The sequence below is a fragment of the Rhea americana genome, unplaced genomic scaffold (genome assembly GCF_003343005.1).
Source record: "Rhea americana isolate MKP2758 unplaced genomic scaffold, rheAme1 scaffold_83, whole genome shotgun sequence".
Lineage (NCBI taxonomy): Eukaryota > Metazoa > Chordata > Aves > Rheiformes > Rheidae > Rhea > Rhea americana.
In genome coordinates, this window is record NW_028187012.1 from 3,149,669 (window position 1) to 3,171,168 (window position 21,500).

At 38.7% G+C, this 21,500-nt stretch overlaps 1 protein-coding gene and 1 long non-coding RNA gene across 9 annotated transcripts in view; both read left to right on the plus strand.

Moving 5' to 3' along the window:
* AUH (AU RNA binding methylglutaconyl-CoA hydratase) overlaps positions 1-6,215 on the plus strand; it is a gene marked incomplete at its 5' end in the record, with an annotated part of 107,922 nt that extends 101,707 nt beyond the window's left edge. The window contains 3 exons of the mRNA XM_085323259.1: positions 1,761-1,811; positions 3,598-3,645; positions 4,454-6,215. Of these exons, the coding sequence (XP_085179385.1) occupies positions 1,761-1,811; positions 3,598-3,645; positions 4,454-4,531 (177 nt within the window). The remainder of the gene's footprint in view (positions 1-1,760; positions 1,812-3,597; positions 3,646-4,453) is intronic.
* A 1,352-nt stretch (positions 6,216-7,567) lies between these two features.
* Positions 7,568-21,500, plus strand: part of LOC146585295 (uncharacterized) — a 79,438-nt gene continuing 65,505 nt past the window's right edge. For 5 of the 8 annotated variants that reach the window (XR_014898026.1, XR_014898027.1, XR_014898025.1 and 2 more), the window contains exons 1-5: positions 17,405-17,563; positions 17,659-17,728; positions 18,375-18,475; positions 19,016-19,145; positions 20,635-20,728. This is a non-coding gene — a long non-coding RNA (uncharacterized LOC146585295). Of the gene's footprint in view, positions 7,958-17,404; positions 17,564-17,611; positions 17,729-18,374; positions 18,476-19,015; positions 19,178-20,634; positions 20,729-21,500 lie in introns of those variants that run through there. The other 3 variants (XR_014898024.1, XR_014898022.1, XR_014898023.1) reach the window with 3 other exon arrangements.

Sequence of the window (21,500 nt, forward strand, 5' to 3'; positions counted from 1 at the left end):
TTTTTTTTTTTTTTTTTTTTTTTTTTTTTTAGTAAAGCAATTATCTCAACAGGTTACTCTGTTACAGCTGAATGCTTCAGAAGAGAGACAAGTCCATATGATGGTGGACATACCTCAATGTAACAGCGATTTTGAAAACATAAAGCCAAGTATAATTTCAGAATTAAAGCAAAACCCATTTAGTACTGGAGGGCCATCTGTTTGCTTCTTTGCCTGCGTGTGCAAGTCTGATGAAAGAATCATGCTCTTGTGCCATTCCGAATGACGCGCTGTCTCTGTCTTTCACTACCGGAGTTGAAATGGCACRGTTTTCAGACAGCCATATGCCAATGTTCAGAGTTTAGCAATTGCCTTTTCCTTTTTGCTCGCCTCGTTGTGAACCATCGTAATTAGCTCCTCACTGGCAAGGGGGATTGATTGCCTGGCCTTTCATGGCCCCGAGCTGGGGACCATGGTAGCAGGAAAAGAGCTGGCCATTCTTTCTGCATCCCCAGTGGGACTGGATGCACGTGGACATTTCCACTCCTGGATTTTTCAATATTTATTTTCTTCTCTGAACTGTGACTAAAACATAGGTTTGTCATCATCCACTCAGGTAACATGTAAGCAAAGGAGATTTGATGAAATCCCATGCTTGAGGACTTAGCAATTTTAGTAAGAAATTTAAGTGTGAACCTTGCAGGAGTCTTTGTCATAACTGATTGCTCCAAATTCCCTTACTGCTGTAGAGCACCAGCTATTTGTTCAGAATAGAAATGTGGGTTTTGAACTTTTGATAAACCTGCTTTCCAACTGAAGACTCCCAGATGGCAAATTCGTAGCAGGCAATATTAAAAAAAATAATAAAGAAACCACTTTGAGTCACAAATGTAAAAACTTTCCATTCAGAGTGAAAAACGTTACAGATGAAATCAGACATTTAGCACTGATTATTTGTGTTTTGAAAACTCTCATAGAAAGACGAACATGAAAAATAAAATGAAAAATAAAAATTTTTACACTGTATTCTAGAATGCTGATTTAGACTTACAGCTTCACAGTGGAAACAATTCTGAAATACATGGAAAGCTCTGAGGTCCTGGCAACTCATGCAAGTACAGTGCTGTATCACAACTGAAGAGATTGCATTTACCTTTTCCCAAAGCGAAAGCCATGTCCTTAAAGCAGTGTGTGTATATTTGGAAGCTGGTGCCTGTTACAGCTATATGACAAAACTGTTGTATGACATGTTAGAGGAGGAGTGTGGAGCTACCTCTGCTCTTTTTTTTATGTCAGTTGCTCACAGAAGACATAATTTGCCCAATGCGGGCTTTGCAGTCTCATACTTTAGGTTTGAAGCTTTGTCAGTTCATTTCATTTTCCCATGTTTTCATGTCTCTTCACTGTATGATAATCGAGACATACTAAGATTGATCATGTGAAGCTCTCTAATATCCTTTAGACCTTGTTTTGAAGGATATTGAGAATCTTGACGTAAGTGGAAGTGATTGACATCTTTGAAACATAAACCCAACRTACTACTTTGATGTGGTTTTTTCAAAAACTACATGCTTCTTCCACCTTTTCTCAATATTGAAAATACCTATTTGGAAGAAAATATCTGCTGTAGTCATATAATTTAGGATATTTGATCTGTACTTTTATTAAATAGGTAGCAAAGTCCAGAAGATCCCAGTGCAACGACATTGATGTGCAGATTCTTCACAGCATAATCTTATAAAATTTGATGACATGCAAACTAGCTTTTTATTTCATTTTAGGGACCACTAGCAATGAGAGTTGCAAAACTGGCCATCAATCAGGGAATGGAGGTAAGGATCTACGCTTCTCGTAACAGCTAGCAGAATTCAGGATGGCAACAGGTGTTCTGCAGTGAACCCCCACCCCACCTCGAGTTTCAGTTCCTCCACATAATCTTTGAAAATCTATTTGACCAAAACTTTTTTTTTTTAAGATTAACTTTTCTTTTTTTTTAATGCCTGTGTTTATTGATTTCAGACTCCTGAGACTAGAGCTGAAGCTGTTTGGACATTTCCCTAACAAGGCTTAGTAACCCCGTAGCTGTCAGGGAGTAATGCACTCTGTTGATTATTAATACTAGAAAGTAAATGTAAACCACTATGAATAAGTTGTATTTCAAATGCTGGGAAGAAGAAAATCCCCTAAGTGATACACAGCAGTCTGTCAAGGCTATCAGTGTTCTTTTAATAAGTGGTAGCTAAAGACCAAAAGGCATGTTATTACTTTTTAATAATTTAATACAGACTAGTGTTAAAATTATACCAGAAATCTGATTTCAGATGTTGAATTGCCACTCCTTCAACACTATTGACCTAGCTCTAAAGCTCATTAAGACCCAGCCCTGAACACATCTGGACATGTGTTTTACTTTAGGCATGTGAATCATCTTGCTGAGCTCAGCAGGACTATTCATATTTAAACACATGCATAAGTTCTTGCACCAGGACAGCATACAGTTCAGTCTGGGATGAGGGAAATGGGATCATGTCACATGCAAAATCTGAACCCAACGAGTGTGCATTTCAAGGCTGGTCTTTTAAGTCTTGTAAGCAACCATTGATATAATTAAGTTCAGCAGAGCACACACCAATGACTTTTGCCCTGAGGACCAAACTCAGATGCTGTTGTGCGAAGAGTATGTTCATTAAGTTCAAACAGCAAATAATGATGAAATTCAAGATCTATTTCAGTGGTACCCAAGGTTCAAAAGGCTGCAAGCTAAATTGTCTAACTACCAGATGTAATGAACCAGAACATCGGTTTGTAGGACTAAGGAAGATAGGATTGGAAGGACTCTGAATGCTCGTCTAGTTTAATCCTGAGTCCCCAAGAAAAGATCTCCTGTGTCAAAACTAGTCAAGTCAAACACTTGCTCAACCTATTCATGGCAGATACTTTACAGCTTCCCTTGGGCATCTGTGCTACTGCTTCTCTCCCCTTGGCCAWCTGCTTGTAGCCACAGTCTTTGCAGTGGCCTTTTGGAAAGCTGGTGTATTCTGCAGCAGCTGACCCTTAAGAGAGACAGAGAAGCAGTAAGGAGAAAATTTAGCCATTTCAGCTACTCAGACCACCTCACAAAGAAAAATATCAAGTCTGGGTGATGCTACAGGATTACCACTGGCCATGTTTTCTTTTTTATATACATTTAAACTGGAATTTGTGTTTACTTGTTAGCATGGCATCAGTTTTTTTGTATGAAGTTATGAAGTTTGTTTCAGAACCAGTTTTTAAATAATCATGCAGTGCACTTCATCTTTTCCCCTGTAATAATTGAAAAGATTACAAACATGTAGCTAGTTAATGGTTTTTAGTCTGGATAATTTGAAGTGAAAATCGTACATTCTTTTGACAGTGTTACAGTATTACAGAACAAGGAAACTGTTACAGAAATCACTAACCACTTTCACCACATGGCAGTGAAGTATTTCTATGTTAAAGTAATGTAGAAGGAATTTGCAGAAGTGTTCCGGTATTTGGCAAATGGCAGCACAGTATTTAAGTTTGCTATCAAGAAATAGAGTGTATACTAAGTGTAGGAAAATATGCTTTTAAAAGTATTTTATTCTTTTTCCTCAGGTGGACTTAATAACAGGTTTAGCAATTGAAGAAGCTTGTTACGCTCAGGTAGGTAATACAAAAAATACCCCAGAAAACAAGGTTTTTTGGAGCCTGTTGTGAAATATGTGCAGAAATACAACTTGAAATTGCTCTGTGATTTCTTCAAATATTTTGATGTTGGTTTTAGACCTTTTWTCTGCTTACTCTGTTTTTATAAGAAATTTAAGGAAGGAGATGTAATTTAGGGCAAAAACTTCCCCCTTTCGAGACTGTTCAGAAAAAGGGAATGAAGCACTGGCAACCCTATACCTAGCCAGTCATACATTGCCTTACATCTAGTCCCAGAAGTGCCTTACATTTGTTTTGCTTTGGTTTAATGTGAAATGATGTGAAGGACACTTCACTACTATATGCCACTAATGGCATGTGTGCTAACGGTGAGAAAATCAAGACAAGCTGCTTTGCCAACAAAATGTGCAAATAAAGTATTTTGAGTTTGTGTGTTCATGGACATTCAGATAAATTTCTGATCTTGGAAATAGAAATATCAGCATTATATAGTCATTTAAGGCATATGGCAGTCTGATTAATAATCTAAAACCAAAACAGACAAAATACCAAGCCCTAGGGATTTTCTCATTGTCATCTGCTCAGAGAAAGTTATACCTTGTTCTCCCATAGTGTTTCTCAGGCTTATGTTATGCCTTTAAAGGGTCTGGCACTTCCAAACGTCTAAATATATGTTGCAATTTACATTTCTATATAGACTGTATGATGGATGTTGGATGCATTCAAGAACTAGGGTTTGTATGAAAATATTTTTTGTGGTAATATTTTTGCTATCAATAATGAAATGTTACTCTGCTCTTTGTAGACTATCCCAACAAAAGATAGAATTGAAGGTCTTCTTGCATTTAAGGAGAAAAGACCTCCTCGCTACAAGGGAGAATAGAAGAAGCTGATGCCTTTAAAATGCAGTGGGGTAAACGCACTGCTAGGGGGACCGCTAAGGTGCACTTTGCATCCGCACCTGGAATATCACAACCACCAAAGTAAAAGCAAATTATACCGGCGTTAAAACATTTTGAATGTGTCCATACTTGCACTGGGCGCAGATAAATACGTGTGTCAATTCATGGTCATTACTGTTTCTAAAGGTTGTTCTGTGTATTGGCAGGGTCATGGGTTCATGCAGCATTTTTAAAATTTCATATGTATGAAACATCATTCCACAAACAAAAAGCTCTGTAAATTCCTTGTATAGATGAAGCCTATATGTGATGTTAAGTGTAAGTCTACTGTATCATTTTATCAAAATAAAAGTGACTTCTGCCCACCAAAAAAATGTACCAAATATGCATTATAAATGATTCTGTATATCAGCAAAAATTATATTTGAATATTCCAGCTGAATATGTACCTTATTAATAAAGCTAAGGGAAATGAAAAGGATTATTGTTTGGAAAATGTTAAGCTTTATTTATCTGAATTACACTATTATAAGCAAAATGAAATTAACTTTGAGAATAGCACATACTGATGTCCTTTTGATGAAGTCATTGCCATTATATTCATTTAATTGTATTACATTAAGACATCTGTGAGACCAGCCTTTAATTATCCGTTCTTGTAAGTTAAATTCAGCTTTGTCTTGCATTCTTGCAAACTATCATCCGATCAACGCTGTCTGCTGTAAAGGAACTTTGTTTCACTTGCCCCAGTAATTTTAAGTTTTTGATGCATTAAAGACTTCTCAGTGCAGGGATGTGACTAATACACTGTGAAAGCTAGAATTCTCTTCAGCTCTCAGATGCTGGTTTTGTGGGTTTTAGTAGTGCATGTTTGTGTACAGCAGGGCTAAAACTGAAAGGTTTTTTATTTTGTGGAGGCCTCAGGGTTCTTTTCGTGCTTTACAAGAGAAATCCAGTACGTTACGAGGCGAGAAAACTATTGTGATTCATCCTGTGTATTTGCTATGCTAGTGGCATGTACAGCAAATACCTGGAAATAGCCTCTTAGAAAGTATTTTTGTTAACCTGACTGGAAAATACACGTGGCGTAGCAGTCAGAGGCTATCTTTTTTATATAGAAACAAATTCCTTCGTATTCAGTTGCAGTTGGCTAATGAAACTCGTGCACGCTCTGCTGTTTCTGCAGCATTAACTATGGTCACTGTCCGTATCTGTGGTGATAAAGCAGCTGATCAACATGAAATGACAAGAACTCATTTAAATTCATATTTAGACCTATCTTTACACGTAAATTGATTATAACTGGTAGAGCACACACTTTGTTGACTGGTAAACTTGCTGACTCCATCATTTCATGCATGATAATTTGCAAATAAAGTACCGGTGCTTGTTTTGATAGTCATATGAAGCCTAGAGGGTCATTTTCTCCTGTTTTTGAAATGCTAACATGTCATTTTCATTTCTACTGAGTAGGAAATAATTATGTTAATGGGAGAAAAAATACTAAGTCTATGCTGGCTGGTTTGTGTTTCATAACTTTGATATACAGTCTGGTTATTGAGCTGCCTCTGGTTTTCTAACAAGCGCTGATTAAGTAACTCCTGGGAATGTCTAAAAAATTTGAATGACATTAAATACTATGGCATAAGACTGTGCTGTTCAACATCTTGTGTAGATTCTTGCCTTTAACTGGTTTTGATCTCAGAAAATAATTTTGCTGTCATGGTACTGTCTCCATTCCTTTTTCTCAGGAGAAGATAGTGTCACATTGTGGCAGTTTGAGTCCTTTCTTTGAAGCCAACAGTTTGAATGTTATTACAAAGTGTGTACCAATTGGACAATCTTTAATCTTAATGATATTGAAACAATTGCGAAGGAGCAATAATTTAGGAAAAGATACGTCAAGCACTTACTGTCTTGCTTATTAAGTAAATAAGTAACTAAGTAAAAGCATTGTTCATGATTAACAGCAATATTAAAATTCTGCTTCCAAAACAGGGGGATTTGTAAAAGAAATGCTCTTATAGAGCATAACTTCTCCTTATGAAAATTATGCTTCTTCAAGCATTCGGGCTCTGCGTGTCCAGGTCCTGGTAAAGCCATGCTTTTCTCCACAGTGCCTCATGGGTAAGTGTCCCCTGATCCCGGCTGATTCCCTGGAAGGTTATTTCATGGTTCCCAGGCATGAGCAGCTTTTCTTCCTGCTTCCACTGAGCTCAGGTGAATAGTGGGTTCCTCTGCACTTCACTACTGAGTCGAAAGTTGAGGAGGTGATCTTCCCTTGAGCAGATCTCCTCTCAGCAGTCTAACTGCAAGTGCAACTTATTACTGCCTTGACATTGTTAGTTTTATGCAGAAATACTGTGTGAATTTATATGACCCATATCATTTTAGCTTTTGATCTACAGATATGTTGATGTTTTCTCAGTGATACTGTTGAAGTAGGTTCTCACTGAATTTGCTAAATTTCTGGATAAGGTTTTCAGAGCTGTCTGAATGACTTAAGTCAGTTTGTTGCATTTGAGTATCTCACCTGCTATTAAGCAGTTTGGTGTTTTATTTATTTTGAGGTTGTGTGATGGTATAGTTAGCACTTGAGGATGTTGGCCTGTGGAACATTTCTTTGAGATTTGCAGAGCCATTTGTCAAACTGTTGAAATTTATGTGAATTTACTGACAATTGCTCTTCGTTCTATTTCAGGGTTCATATCTATGCTTTTCCAGAGCTGCTTTTAAGCAGCTGCATTCAAAATAGTAGGCACCAGTATATATCGTGTGCAGCTGCTTTATCAGTTGTTTCTTAATGATACATATTACCATAACGAAGTTTGTTGAGTGCACTAAAAATCAGTGGTTTCTCAAACATACAAGAGGGCAGAATATCATGCTAGTGGAGACTGAGTTTGGGAGACTTAGGGAGCAGAGTAAGAAGTTGAGTAATAGTGAGACATCACAGTACCAAAGAACCCTCATAGGTGCAAAATGAAAGTAGTAGATGTTAATTTATCACACTTAGTTTTATGTTACATTGCTTTTCCGTGTAAGCAGATCCCTGAAGAGGTGTGTACTGGGACTATAATGAAGAATTATAGCAAGAAAATCTTTGAAAACTGTTGCTATTTTGTATGGTATACATTGAACAGGATGTGCTTTCATGGCTTATTTTTGGCATTTTAGCCTTGTTCTCCGAACTATGACACCTAGTGACATCACTGAAAAGTCAGAGGGGTTCGATGGCTAATGAGGGTGATACAGTTACTGAATGCAAGGTGTGATTATTATGATGTGGTTGTTTTAAGATGTTCTTTTCTGCACACTTCTAGAAAGACAGCTGTCTCCAAAAAATGTGAAAAAGGAAAATAATTGCAAACAGATAAACCAAAAGGAGAGATGTGCTCAGCTAAAAGGTAATGAAGTTCCTTTTGTGTATTTTGAGGGATCACAAGGGCTACTTTTTCTATGTATGTCTTTTTTTCTGTTGGGGTTTTTTATTGTCTGAGTGTGCAACTCAGATGACAGGGTACAGGGAACGCTTTTAAAAACTTGCATGGATTTTCATTTCTGAAAACAGTCTATAACATAACTAGGGGAGTTTTGAATATGTTCCCAAAAARTTTTTTAAATGGATAAGAAATGATCGGGCTATCACCAGAGATTTTCTAAGATACATATTTTATTCAGTACATGATTCAAGTCATGCTCAATTCCAACCTTTGAGTAGAGTAGAATGAAGGTTTTATTAGTGGTACAGAATGTATTATGTTTATACAATGTATTCATTAGCTATTGTAATATGTATATATTGGCACGTGCATACACACACGTGTGTGTGTATGCATAAGGATATATACAGGTAAAATTGTTCAGACTATTGGACAAGATCAGTCTCCCCAGGATGTGGGAGTACAGTTGTACTCCAGGAAGATTTGAATTTGTGCAAGACCACTTCAACTGATACCAGCAAAATCCTTGAACCCAATAGAGACCGCATTATGTTTCGTACGAGTAGCGTAACTTGGGATGTGCAGGTTCTGTAATGCAGAAAATCTATTGCAGAAATGGCACTCAGGTAGCAAGGAGATCCATAGATCCACGCTATGTGTCTCGTCATTCACATATGGTAGGTAGTTCAAGGCCAAAATAAACGTAGCAGAAGTCAAAGTGAGTTCTAAGTTTCAGCAAAGGTGTGGCGTGCCAGATAGCGCATTCTTTCCAGGTCTATAGTATCACTCGCTTCTGCAGTTTGGACAGGCCTACAGTAATCATGAGCGGCTCATTAATCAACAACTGCCATAGATTATAAGATCAGTCTCCACCCCCCCTTTACTGAGTCTAGACTTAGATTTCATCTTCAAATTTTATCTCATAGATAATTCTTCCAAGGACAGTCATTCATATGGGAAGAAATATGAAGTATGTTAAAAGAATTTATTATAGAGGGCGTGAATGTTTTGTGTCAAAGCTAAATCCTATTGCAATTCTGGAGTTCAAAATAGTACGTTAACCCTCTAAGGTGTACACTGTTTATGTATGTTTGTAAAGTCTTCAAAGGTCTGACTAGTGACTGCTCCGCTTGATTATAATTTCTAAAGCATGTGATAATAAAGCTTTTATAACGTATTTACATTAAAGAAATGAGAATATGTTACAGTTTTCTCATAGTATAATGCAACTTTCAGAAGAACATGAAGACTTTTTTTTAAGGAACTTATACAGAAAATAGTTCTTTCTTTATTCCAGCAATTGGTAATTGATTTAACATTTTCCTTTAAGCATAAGGGACTTTGTGATATCATCTTTGGCTCAGTTCTTTCTAGCATGTTAAAAAAAAGTCTGATGCCAGTTGTATAAGTTCTTTTTAAAAAATGTGTCTGTCTCATGCAGCTTAGAAAGACAAAGTTTGAAATTTAAATTGTAAGGATAGAGTTGTGAGGATGGTGTTTTCATTACATATGAATGTTAATAATATGTCTGTATGCTTATGTAGAGAGAGTTTAACTCTGCGTCTTTTGTTCATGTGATAAGTCCATACTGCCAGGACTGTTGTCTTCAAAAATTAGGCTGTAGCTAACTATTTAAATATAAGCATCCCCAGATTGTGACCACTCAGGATTCCATCCCCAAATCCTAGTTCATGTTGAGTAGTGTTTTGGTTGTTCTCCTTTTCAAAGTAATGATGAAAGCCAGTGAGTGTGTGTCTAAGAAGCAGTGAATGTAGGAAAAGATGGATAGAAGCGATGTTTTGTCGAGTACTTTCAGGTTGCACGTTTAAGTCACAGTCCACTTCAACACAACCATTTCTGTTTTTATGAGCAGCTCCACAAAGTGGACATAGATACTTTTATATTGTTTTCTTTTTGCAGTGTCTGAGTTCTAGATGTCTTAATCCTAAGTAGAGATCGTAATATCTAAATACAGTGCTTCTTTTATCTATTTAATGTATGAAAGGAGGCAGGATCCACAAAGAACAGCATAATGAGAGGGATTCTGCCTAAGTTACTGGTTGGTAAATGAAGGCGYGGGTATGTTTTAGGCCTCATTTTTCTTCTCTACTTTGTGCTTGAGAAAGTTCCTCTCTTTGTTTTGGATTTACAGCTGTAAACTTTGGAGTTTATGGCTCTTACCCTTTTTGTTAAAGCTAGGCTGAAATCAGCCCTTTTTAGAAAAAGTGAAGAGGATATGTTGCAGCCCCTTGATTTGTCTAATTGCTGAACAGTTGGAGTACTCACAAAAGACCAGAGCGACTCAGTTTCAGCTCCCTTCTTTCACTGAATTGGTCTGAACCTAACACTCCTACCAGAGAGACCTAATCACTAGATGATCTCAGTCACTCCTGATAGAACTTTTTTACTTAAATTACTTACTCTTCAAGTTAATTTGAAATCACCTTTTTGCCATGAGACATGGCAAGAATGATTACTAGCCTCTTGGTTTGAAGAGGGAAGACCTGTCTTGCAGTCCTTTTCCCAATGAGTATCACACTGTTTCCTTAGTATGTACAGGAGCAAAGATTAGACCCGTGTTTGCTTTCCTCTCATCCTCTGCCTCTCCTTCGTATAGTGGGGAGCTCTGCYGAGTGGGAAGGTGCCACTTGAGTCAGACTCCTGAGCTGTGGAAGCGCTAGAAGGCATTAGATATAGCGTGATGCCATTGGCTAGTACCATCAAGACTGTGACTTCCAAGGGAAAAGCAAAATCCCAACAGCAAAACAGGAATTTTGAGAACCTAAATTTTGGACTTGGGCTTCTCATAGATGAAGTTTTAGGTGCATGTGTCTGTGATTGCACTTCTAGAAAGCTTTACATTTTAGGAGTATTGATTAAAATTAGAAATACTTCTTTAAAGTAAGCAAGGGATATCAGAAACAACTTTAACCACCATTGACAGGTAGTCAGACCAATGGTGGAACTAGATTGCTATTTACAGGTACTAATACTTTTAGTAAGTTTACTTTTAGTAAACCTTTTAAGACTAAAGAGCAAATCTGGCTGCCTCTTTCTGTAGCAGCTCCCCAAAGTAGTCAGACTGCTATTAGTAAGGTAAAAGGAAACCCCATCAAGTCAGGGAGGAGATGGTGTAGGAGCAGCAGTGGCATTGGTAGCTACACTACCAGAATGTTTGCTTGTGCTAAAGTGATCACATGAAGCTGGTTATTCCAGCTCTACCACCTCGTTCTGCCAACAAGGAAGCACAGAGTAACTGTGTACGAGGCAGAATTTGGATCATTTGGTTGGTGCGTGCATAGATAATATATAAAATGCATGTCTGTATGTCCACTCTGCTTGCAGCACATAGTTTTAAGACTGTTCATGGAAGCTTCTAAAGCATTATTTCCATTGCTAAAATAGCTCATTAAAACCATGTCTCCACAGGTATGTGTGTTCAAAGTTACAAAAGCATTTTGCCCTATACATGCTTTCATATTTTGTATAATTACAGCATATTTATCTGAAGTATTTCGCAAGTATACTTTTGTGTAATACTAGTAGGAGATTAAGTAATAGCTGCTTGCTAGCATTATTGCTCAAGAACATCAAATGTTACTGTGATGTACTGAGATTTGAGGTACCAGACACGCTTTTGGCTGCTTTGTTCCTTTGACCTTTATGCTCTTTGGGATAATAAAGCAGTCCTATAATGATGTGTATGTTTTCCTTTACACAAATGCCAGTAACCACTTGAACAGGGCACTTGATTCCAGTTTTGATGGGTGGTGCCTATAATGGACAACGGTAGTGTGTCCAAGCCAAGTTGGCCATCTTTACGCTTCCCGGTGCCAAAAACTTCAAAGCTTCTTCCTTTTAGAACTCTAAAGCAATACAAGTTTGTGTTTCTTCATATCATCAAACTTAATTATTGGCAATAAGCAACTGCTGGCAGGAGCAGCACATCACATGGCTCCGTTTCTGCTTTAGAAAAGGTCAGCATATGGCATAAACACTTTGCTGTATTATGCAGCCTTGTACTCTGATCACATAACACATGCTTCAGAAAGCATTATGCAATGTTATACTCACTGATTAATGACTGCTTGCACAAGAAGTTTTTCATTACCCTGAATGCTAGCATCCTGGGAATGATTAACTTTGTGACATAACTCTCATAGCATAAATATGGAAGATTCAAATATAGCCTCAAAATAACGTGTTTCAGAAATAACTGAACATTTTGCTGCTTAGTTCTGTGTACAGTACGTGATTAACAACTGCTTTAAACCTTCAGTGTGGAATAGAAAAGCCTATTTGGGAGAACTGAAAACAAGATTTATTTTTAGGGGTTAAAGTTTCACCCAAGATGAATTTTTGCACACAGCAACATCTCATTCGCAGTGTTTTTCTTCTGCTTGTGCAAGTTTGAATTTCCTGAGAAAAATCTGTGCCAACTCTTTTCAATATTCAGCCAGAGAGTTAAACAGAGAAAGTTAAATCTAGACTTTCTTTAGACCAGCAACTGTGTGTGTGYAGTGCATACAGTTGTGTGCCTAAAGCAGCTCAGTTATAGCCAAGTAAGATCACAGTAATTGCTTTGTTTTTTTCCTGCAAGCAGAATAACAAAGCCAAATGTAGCCCTGAAAGAAGCAGCTTACTTAGGGCTGAACATGATTGCATATTCACATTTAACATTTTCTTCTTCTATTGCTCGATCATTCCATGTTTAAATTTTGCAGATTCTTACGTTGAAAAGCATGATTACAGAGCATCACAGATGTGATCATCTTCAGGAAGTGCAAAACAGGAAAAACCTGTAAAAATAAATGCTCTTCACCATCTTCCTCCACGTATGAAGATTCATCCTTGTTTTTTAAGTAATGTCAATTGCTACTAGTTATCTATGTTTGTTAGCTTTGCTAGGAGAAAGTTTGTTTGCTTATATGAAAGTTCAGCCCACAAGATAGATCAGTTTTCACAAGGAAATAACCGTACTAAGCTTCTTCTGTTTATTCATTTGCATTTAAGTGCCAGAGTGAAAAAACTACATCTGCTTTTTATGAGTCTCGCTCATGTAAATCATCCTTACTCTCACAAGTAGTTACATTAAATAAAGCTATTTTAAGTGGAGGTTTTGTAACAGGAGGGCTGGTTTAGGTAAGTTACCATACTACTTTGTGTGTTCCATTCCTTAAAAAATAATCACCACTGAAAACAAATAGAGAGGGTAAACATTGACTTTTAGTATGTTCCCTTTACTTTTTGCCTTTTCCTGCATTCCAACTCCTACAAGCAATAAGCAAAGGCTAAAGGAAACAGCCTCTGACTAAGCATTAGCTACCAGCGTGCCCTCATTATAGCTGAGAGCTCTTATTCTCCCGTAGCCTACGTGCAGAGCCAGCTAGTCTTTCAGCTGTGATGACGAAATGCCATGCATTTCTTCCTGGAATAGTACGCAGATAAGGGGCCACTTGTTATGCTGAGGTTTCAGATGAACTCCGCTAAGGGTTTCAAAACACTCTGTCACAATTATATCGGGTTTCTTTAGCAACCAATTCATTTCAGACACTTTCAAGATAAAAAGGGAAGAGATGTGAGTTTATTTTCCCTTGTGGTTTCACTGTTTAAACCCTTACAGGATATGACTGTGGATAGTTTATACATGGCCTGAATTTATTAATTTTAAATAAAATTAACAGATCAAACTGGATCTGTTCATCTCTTGAAACTCGTATTATTTATAATGCATTACGTGTACCAAGGGCTAGGGAGAAGGAACAAAAACCCCATGGCTGTGATATGCTGCTACAAAGGTCCTGTTGTGCAAGCTGGGTTGCTGAGTGCCTTAAACTCATTCCGGTTCCCGTGAAAGTTGAGAGTATCCAGGATCTGGCAGAGCAGGACCCTGATGCCCTGCTCTTGGAATCGAATTCGGGGGCTAGGACACGTGTATAATGAGAGCCTGGCTGACCTATGTATGGCTTAGCAGAGGTAGAAGGGCCTCCTTATGAGATCATTTTGCAGATCTGGGGCCTGTTTAGGTGATCCTTTGCACCAGCAAAGGCAACTTTAGAAGCATCAGACTTAAATCATAGAAGCATCCAGTCCRTAGAAGAAAGAGGAATGTATGAAGCATTGTTTCAAACAAGCAATATCCTTAGTAATAGCAATATCCTTGCATTGTTTTGAAGAAAGGAATACGTTGCCGGGAGTAACCAACTGATCAGATGGAGGTTACGTAGCTCTTTTCACCTATCCTGAGACACTAATTACACCTGTAGAATCTGTGATATGCCCCATTCAGTCGTTAAGGATGACATTAAGTCAGCTGCAACCTGCTTTTTCATTGGATCTGCATTTCACTTTAAATCTGTGTAGCTAGTAGAATGGAGAGTCTTACGAGGGTAAATCTGAGGAAATCACAGCCTAAGTATTCAATAYGCAAAAATTTTTTAAATTCCATCTCTCGTTGATCATTTCCCCTGCAATTCTTCACATTTACTAGTCGCTCATAAACTGGCGACTAAGAGCTCAATTCAGTTTCCTTTAAAGACAACAGAATTTTTTCCCCCATGCCATTTACATAATGGAATTTGGATCAGGCCTTAAATCTGTAATCGTATTCCTGTAATGCATTCCGAATAAATGTGTAATTCCCAGTGAGGTCACTGGGAATCTTGGCTATTCGCAGTCAGCTCTTTTTTCCTGCAGCCACTCTTGAACAAAGAAGGACCCCTTTGAAAAAGTCTGGAGAACACTGGGCATGTTGAGCCCAAAATCTCCCTTTCTTATTGTTTTCCTTTTTTGGGCTAGTTACCAACTGCTAACTGAGAAAATGTAAGAAGCCGTTTCTTCCAATGATAAAATATTTCATAATTGTCTACTAGAAGGTTTTTTGCACCTTACTATGAAGAAATCCTTGGCAGAACTTGATAGATTGACAGGCCTATGTTTCTCCATAATTTTTTGGCTCTCTTTTTGCCCAAATATGAAAGTCAATGTAAGTACCGTTCCTGTGATGGTTACTAGTAAGTCTTTTGAAAATTAAATAGATGTAGTTTTCACAAGAAGTATGATCCACCAAGCATAAATATGAATTACGAGCATGTTCTTGAGTGTCATTGTYGTGAGCTTTAATTTTAATTAAATCCATGATGATGAATTTGTTAGACATTTCTTTAGTGCTGCTACTTTCAAAGCTCCCCTTTTTTTGTAAAATTGGTTGTTTATAAGACATCTCATTTATTTCTTGAAGCATCTTGCTGTGGTTTACCTTCTTTTCCATGTTCATAATTCTTGATGTCTGAAAAAAAACCTMTCTTTTCATGAAGTACCAGGCAGGGGTAAAGGAGGAAAAGCAGTGCATTTTAAATGACACTAAAAAGTTAGCTGCTGTTCTGTAATTCAGAACCTTGAACTGTTTTAAACTGAAATTATTGCAAACTCAAGGTGCATCACCTTACTGAAGTCACAGAACCAACAAACATGGTCCCAACAGCGCTACAATTAATGAAATCCATTTTCTCCCTGGTGTTTGACCCTTGTCAACCTTATGCATATCCTTGAACAACTATGCTGACTTCCTCTTATTCGCTGTGCTACCCTCAGTAGGCAAGAGAGCGAGTGTGATGTATACCTGTCGATASGCTGTTTATAGCTTCCAAGAGAAAGTGTAATGGCCAAAGTATGCCTGTTTTTCTTTTGGAGGGAGGTGAGAAAGGGGCMCTGTTTTGGGTCTTTATGCTCTGTCACTGTAGAAACTTACAGAAAAAAGGACTTGTAGAGGACTAGAGCACTGTAGACTGTAGAAGACTTGTAGAAGGCTTTGTAAGACTTAAAGGACTATAGAGAACTTGCAGACTTATATGTATGTCACTTAGAAACCCCTTGACCATCCTTCTTTTTCATAGAATCACAGAATCAGTAAGGTTGGAAGGGACCTCTGGAGATCATCTAATCCAACCTCCCTGCTCAGCAGGGTCACCTTGAGCACATTAGACAGGATTGCATCCAGGCGGGCCTTGAAGATCTCCAGAGAAGGAGACTCCACAACCTCTCTGGGCAACCTGGTCCAGTGCTCCGTCACTCTCACAGGGAAGAAATTCCCCCTCACGGTCAGGCGGAACTTCCTGTGCTTCAGTTTCTGTCCATTGCCTCTTGTCCTGTCACATGGGACAACTGAAAAGAGTTTGTTTCGAATGTGATTGATGTTGTATAAGATTTCAAAAGTTATAAAAGTGAAGAGTGACTGATTGTAATAACTTGACTTCATTTCCTATGTCTAAAGATACATGGGTAGAATATAGGGGGTATCTGTGCGGCCGAGTTTTGTCATGTCATACGGTTAGTTGTTCCAGCTTTAATATTTGTAAACTCTATTGCGAGTTGAGAAACTGTGGTGAAAGGCTTCAGCCAAGAGGTAAGGCTCCAGGTCCTGGACAGAGTTGGATTGACACACTGATTCATTAGTTATCAGGATCCAAATTAGCTGGACTTGAACCAGCTCAGATTTCGTAACGCACATTTGCACTTCGTAACTGCAGGAAAACTGTAATAGATATTAAAAAAAAAGCAGTCTGTGCAAAACAGTGTTTCTTTCCCACCTTAACTAAATCCAAGGTTAAATAAAAAAAGAGGGAGAGAGTCTGCATTGTGTCCTTAAGGTCAACAGCTTCAGGCTATTTTAAGTCTTGAAAACAATAGCAATAGCATTTGCCATAGTCAGCCTTTCTCAACTGAAATATAAATGGTTTATGCTGGTGAATTAATAACTGGTAAGTAGGTATATCGAACTCTTACAGGAGTGTTATGACCCTGCTGTACCGTTTATGAAATAAGCAGTACTTACAGAAATACATCATTATGACTTTCAGTCTTGCTGTGGAGAATTCAATAGTTGGGAACGGTTTTATGCTTGCCATCTATTCTTCTGAGAATTATTTCATTGCTAGAAACAGATGGTGATTTTTAAACCCACTGCTATTTTGGTGTACTTAAAAAAAAAAAAAAAAACAAACCTAAAAATAGACCCAAGTTACCATATCCAGCAAAAATATGTTGTCAGCTCTTTACTGGGCTGAAAACAAATCTGTCAGCAGTTTCTTTGGGTTAAAGTATCTGAACACTTGTGTTTTTTCTTTTGTTTTAAGAAAGCTTTTTAAGTGGTTTTGTAACAGAGTCCGTTTAAAGCTTTAAGTACCAACAAATTACCATCTGTTGTTATAAAGACACTTTATCAAATTGATGAGACCTGCACTCCGGTTAATGTTGTGAAGCAACTGCATGAATTAGACTTTAAAGTCTGAATGAGTCTGAAATCAACATTTTCAGCTCTGCTGGAACAGACATTAAAAAACACCCCATTTTGTGTAATTATGAAAGCTAAAATGAGAGTGAGAGTTATTCATGTGGGGAAAAAAAAACATTTGTAATGCATCTTAGTCAAATAAGGTTCTTAAGTTTGCTTTAATATAATTTCTTGGATTAAAAATGTGGTTTGACATAGTTGCTGGATGAGAAAGGAAGAGGTCTTTTGGATTCCCTGTGCAGCTACAGATGATTTACATAACAAGAACAGACAATACAGTAGGTTCAGAAGTTTTTTTTGGTAATTCTTGTCTGAGCWTTAGAACCAAATGTAAGGTTTGGGTAAAAGAAAACGGTACTTACTATCTCTATAGCACATGGACGTCGCCTGGAATGACTGATGACAAGACCTGAGCCAAAAACAGATGTTTGGATCACTTTGAGGTAAGTGTTTCATTTTTGCAAAATATTTTATCTGGCAGCATTCGTATGTCTGGGGTATGGTTCCTTAGGGTCAAATCCTATGCAGTATTAAGAATCCTCATTGATGGCTGGAGATTGGCAAGCTCCATAATTCCCCAAATCAAGATTTTATTTTTTAATTAGATGGAACTAGATGGAATTAGATGCTTTTAGTTATCCTAGATAGATTTAGGTTTGCTGATTCATGCCTGCTGGCAGCATCAGTCCCTCTTCATTGACCGTAGAGGGAAACTAGGCTCCTGGGTTTGGTCTTTCAAGTCATGCCTGAGTTACATGCTTAAAGCAAACAGCGTGGCACTCTTTCAGAGTTCAGTGTATGCTCCAAAGCAGACGTGACTTCAAAGCCCCAAAGTTTCACATGGAATGCTCAGTTTGAAAAACTATTTCTAAATAAATTGCCTGTAAAGCTGACACCATTTACACTGCAAGGTAGAACCAGCTGGGCTGGAAACCAAATTCACTGAAGAGCTGAGCTGTAGAGCATGCAAGCTGTYATGTATAGGAAAGGTGAGAGAAGAGACTTGGATTTATCCTCTGTTGTAGAGCACTAAGGGTACATTTACCTGGAATGCGCCTCAGACCGTGAACTCTGTGCTTCGCCTTGCAGCTTCAGATACGTGATCCACCTCACGATGACCGTCATTGAGTGCGTGACATGGTGCACGATCCTTCCCGCAGGAGCATCCATGGTGCTTGCGACAAGGGCAGGTAGGTGGTTCAAGTACAGTATGGAAAAAGTGTGCCGGGGTGATGGTAGTGGATCTTAGAGYGTTTCAAGGAATGATCCTACCACATAGGGTATACGTACTGCTACTTTACTCTCATCTTTGAGGTGTATAACTGTGCACTGCTCACTGCAAACCACATCTGTATGTACAGTAGAACCATAGTGTGACCTGTGCTGGGTCTGGCCCTGAACAGTTCCCCAGTACTAGATGGGACAGACACAGGAGTTGGAGTAAGAATGAACACTGGAGTGAGAAAGAATTACCTTCATTTTCAAAACAATCAGCAAATCAGATAATCAATTTTCTGAAACAATTTAAAGTTTTTAGAGTGATGAACTAATAAAATTTTGTTTCGAGAAAACCCTTCTCTACCTGCTAGCCTTACATGAGCTTCACTTCTTTTTTTTTTGGCCATTATCCCAGTGTTGTCTGCTAAGTGAGACCTGATACTGCCCCTTCTTGTCAAATCACATTTATGCACCAAACATTGATCTTTCTGTTGTTTTTTTTCCCGTAATAGCTGACTACCACCCTTCCCGCACCAACCTTGTGGTGAATTACTACACAGTGTTGCTATCCCTCAAGCTGGAGATGAAAGAATCTGTGGGAAGGCGTGAAGAAGTGCAACTGCTGCTGCCAGGACAGGCATGGTGATTACCGTGGCCCTTGAGCTGAGGCACTCAGCAACTCAGCTGATGGCCAGCTGCTACAGGCCCAGCCACGTGGTCTGCAGTGATTTTTGAGATAAACTTTGGGGTTACGTGAAGTCAGCCACTGTCTCTGCTGGAATGAAGCAAAAGGAAAGATGGAGGGAGAAACTCTTTTTCATGCTGACACTATTTCATTCATATTGCCTTAACCTGATGATGACCTAAAGGAGAAAAAGGGAAAAAGTCAGGAAATAAATAAATAAATTCTTCTGTTCCTGGCAGTATGAATTGCTTTGCAAACATGAACATTTGGCAGGTGTCTACGTTTTCCTCAGCAAAACTGAATCAAAAGCYGAGGAAAAGGATCAAAATCAAAGTTGAGGATACTGAGTTGCACTGATCTGAAGACACACACTCCTGCTGAAGTCAACAGCATTTACTTGTTTTAGCACAAGAAAAAGGCAGGAGAATTCAGATCTAGCTCCCTAAAAAGAAGTACAAAGTGATTTTTTTTTTTCCTTTTTAAACAGTTCTAGAGGAGATCCTCATTTGGACAGAAATGTGAAAGAGTAGAAATTAGATAAACTAGTCAGACCTTACTGTACCTGGTACCTGGTACTTTTTTTAAGAAAAGGAYGTAGGCAGGTGATGGGAAGTCATGGTCTGTGTGTGTATGTTTATGCACATGTGTATATTCATGCGTACACCCATGTAAGGGCTTTTTGACAGCTCCAGATCTCCAGCATATATCAGTATCTCCAGGTGCGTGTAAGCCATCTGAACCCTACAGCCTTAATTGCATAACACAGCCATATTACAAAATGTTACCACACTGAGATCGTTTACATTATTTCATAACAAAAAGAAATACTATTACAGAACATTTTTACCCTTAAGGGAAAATTACTAATTATTTAAAAAGCTGTCTGTATGTGTGTGTGTTTTTATGTGATATATGGGGGTATGCGAGTCTCATTATGGAAAAATGTAGGGGTGGATTAAAGCAAGATCCATGGGATACTGCCCCAAGGTTGGAGGAGTTTCAACAGACAAGAATGTCAAAAGCTAAGCAGAAAATACCRGTACGGCTGACGATAACGAGCTTATTGGGGTGAGATGGACCACCCCAATGAGCTCCCCCCTTAGCCTGAAGGGAAGACAGCTCTTCTGGAGAGGAAAGGGGGGCTGTGTGAAACCCTCTCTCGGGCCTGATCGGAGGAGAGGCCACGTCCAAAAGAAGGCTTAGGTGTGAGTCAGATGTTTGGCACTCAGTGTGGAATCGAGAAACCTGCGTTGGACGCCTGTCTTCTCTAGACAGCACGTGGTTGCTAATTTCAGAGACAAATAAAGTCAATTTATCTGTGTCTCCTCTGGTTGAATCCCCTTTTACTGCTTGCTGAGGGAATTGTCTAATTGCTAAGCTACTGGCTAGGCCCTTCTGCTGGAGATTTTTCACCATGTAAAGTATTGCTTTGTTTTGTTTTTCCAGACTGGTAAGAGGAAGACCTGGGTTCTTGTATCTGCTCMTGGGACTGTCTCTGCATTTCATCCAGTGACCGAAGTGGAGGTTTTCYTGCCCTCAGGTGAGTGCCCCAGTTTCTCAGCCATAATGTTTTCTCCATTTTGTGTGCATTCCTGCCTGTTTGACATCAGCACCRGTAACTTGCTGAACAGTGACACAATTTCAGCAGTTTTGAACAGCGTTGCCCCTCCAGATGAAAGCATGTAGGAAGCTTTCCTGTGAAATTGAGGTATCTGAGCAGCTTGACTGAAGTAGTTTTATGTTGTTCTGGAGTGCCTTAAAAGGTGGGTAGGGGCTCAGCAGTGTTGTGCTCTTAGGATGTGGGTGGATAGTTCTCTYTGTTTTGTCTCTGATCGTAGGAGTTAGAATTAATCTGAGTTTGAATCTTGCAGAATCCTGGGKTTGAACCATATTTAGGCCTAATTCTTTTACAGAATAGGGCTTATTTCTCCGTGTTCCACGGGGTAAGGAAGTGGGATCTTGTGAAATAGCAAAGGCTGTCTGCAAAGTGCCTGTAACTCCCACCAGATGAAGAGCAGCGTTTTTGGTGTATTAGTGGAAGACTTGGCATATGTCTGAATGCAGTGGCATTCAATACATTTCAATTAAAATGTGCATCTGAATCTGAAATGTAATTTTCGAAAGGACATTGTAGAGTGTCTTATTTTCCCATTTACTACCATCAGTAGTAAATAGTCCTACTGGGCAAAGCAGGCTCTAGCCTAAAATCCCACCTACTCTGCTGGAGTGGAGAGATCTGGGAGGTTGGGTGAATGGAAACTTCATGTTAGTCAGAGGAATCCCCCTTGCAGGACAGGGAGTCCCTCCTCAGA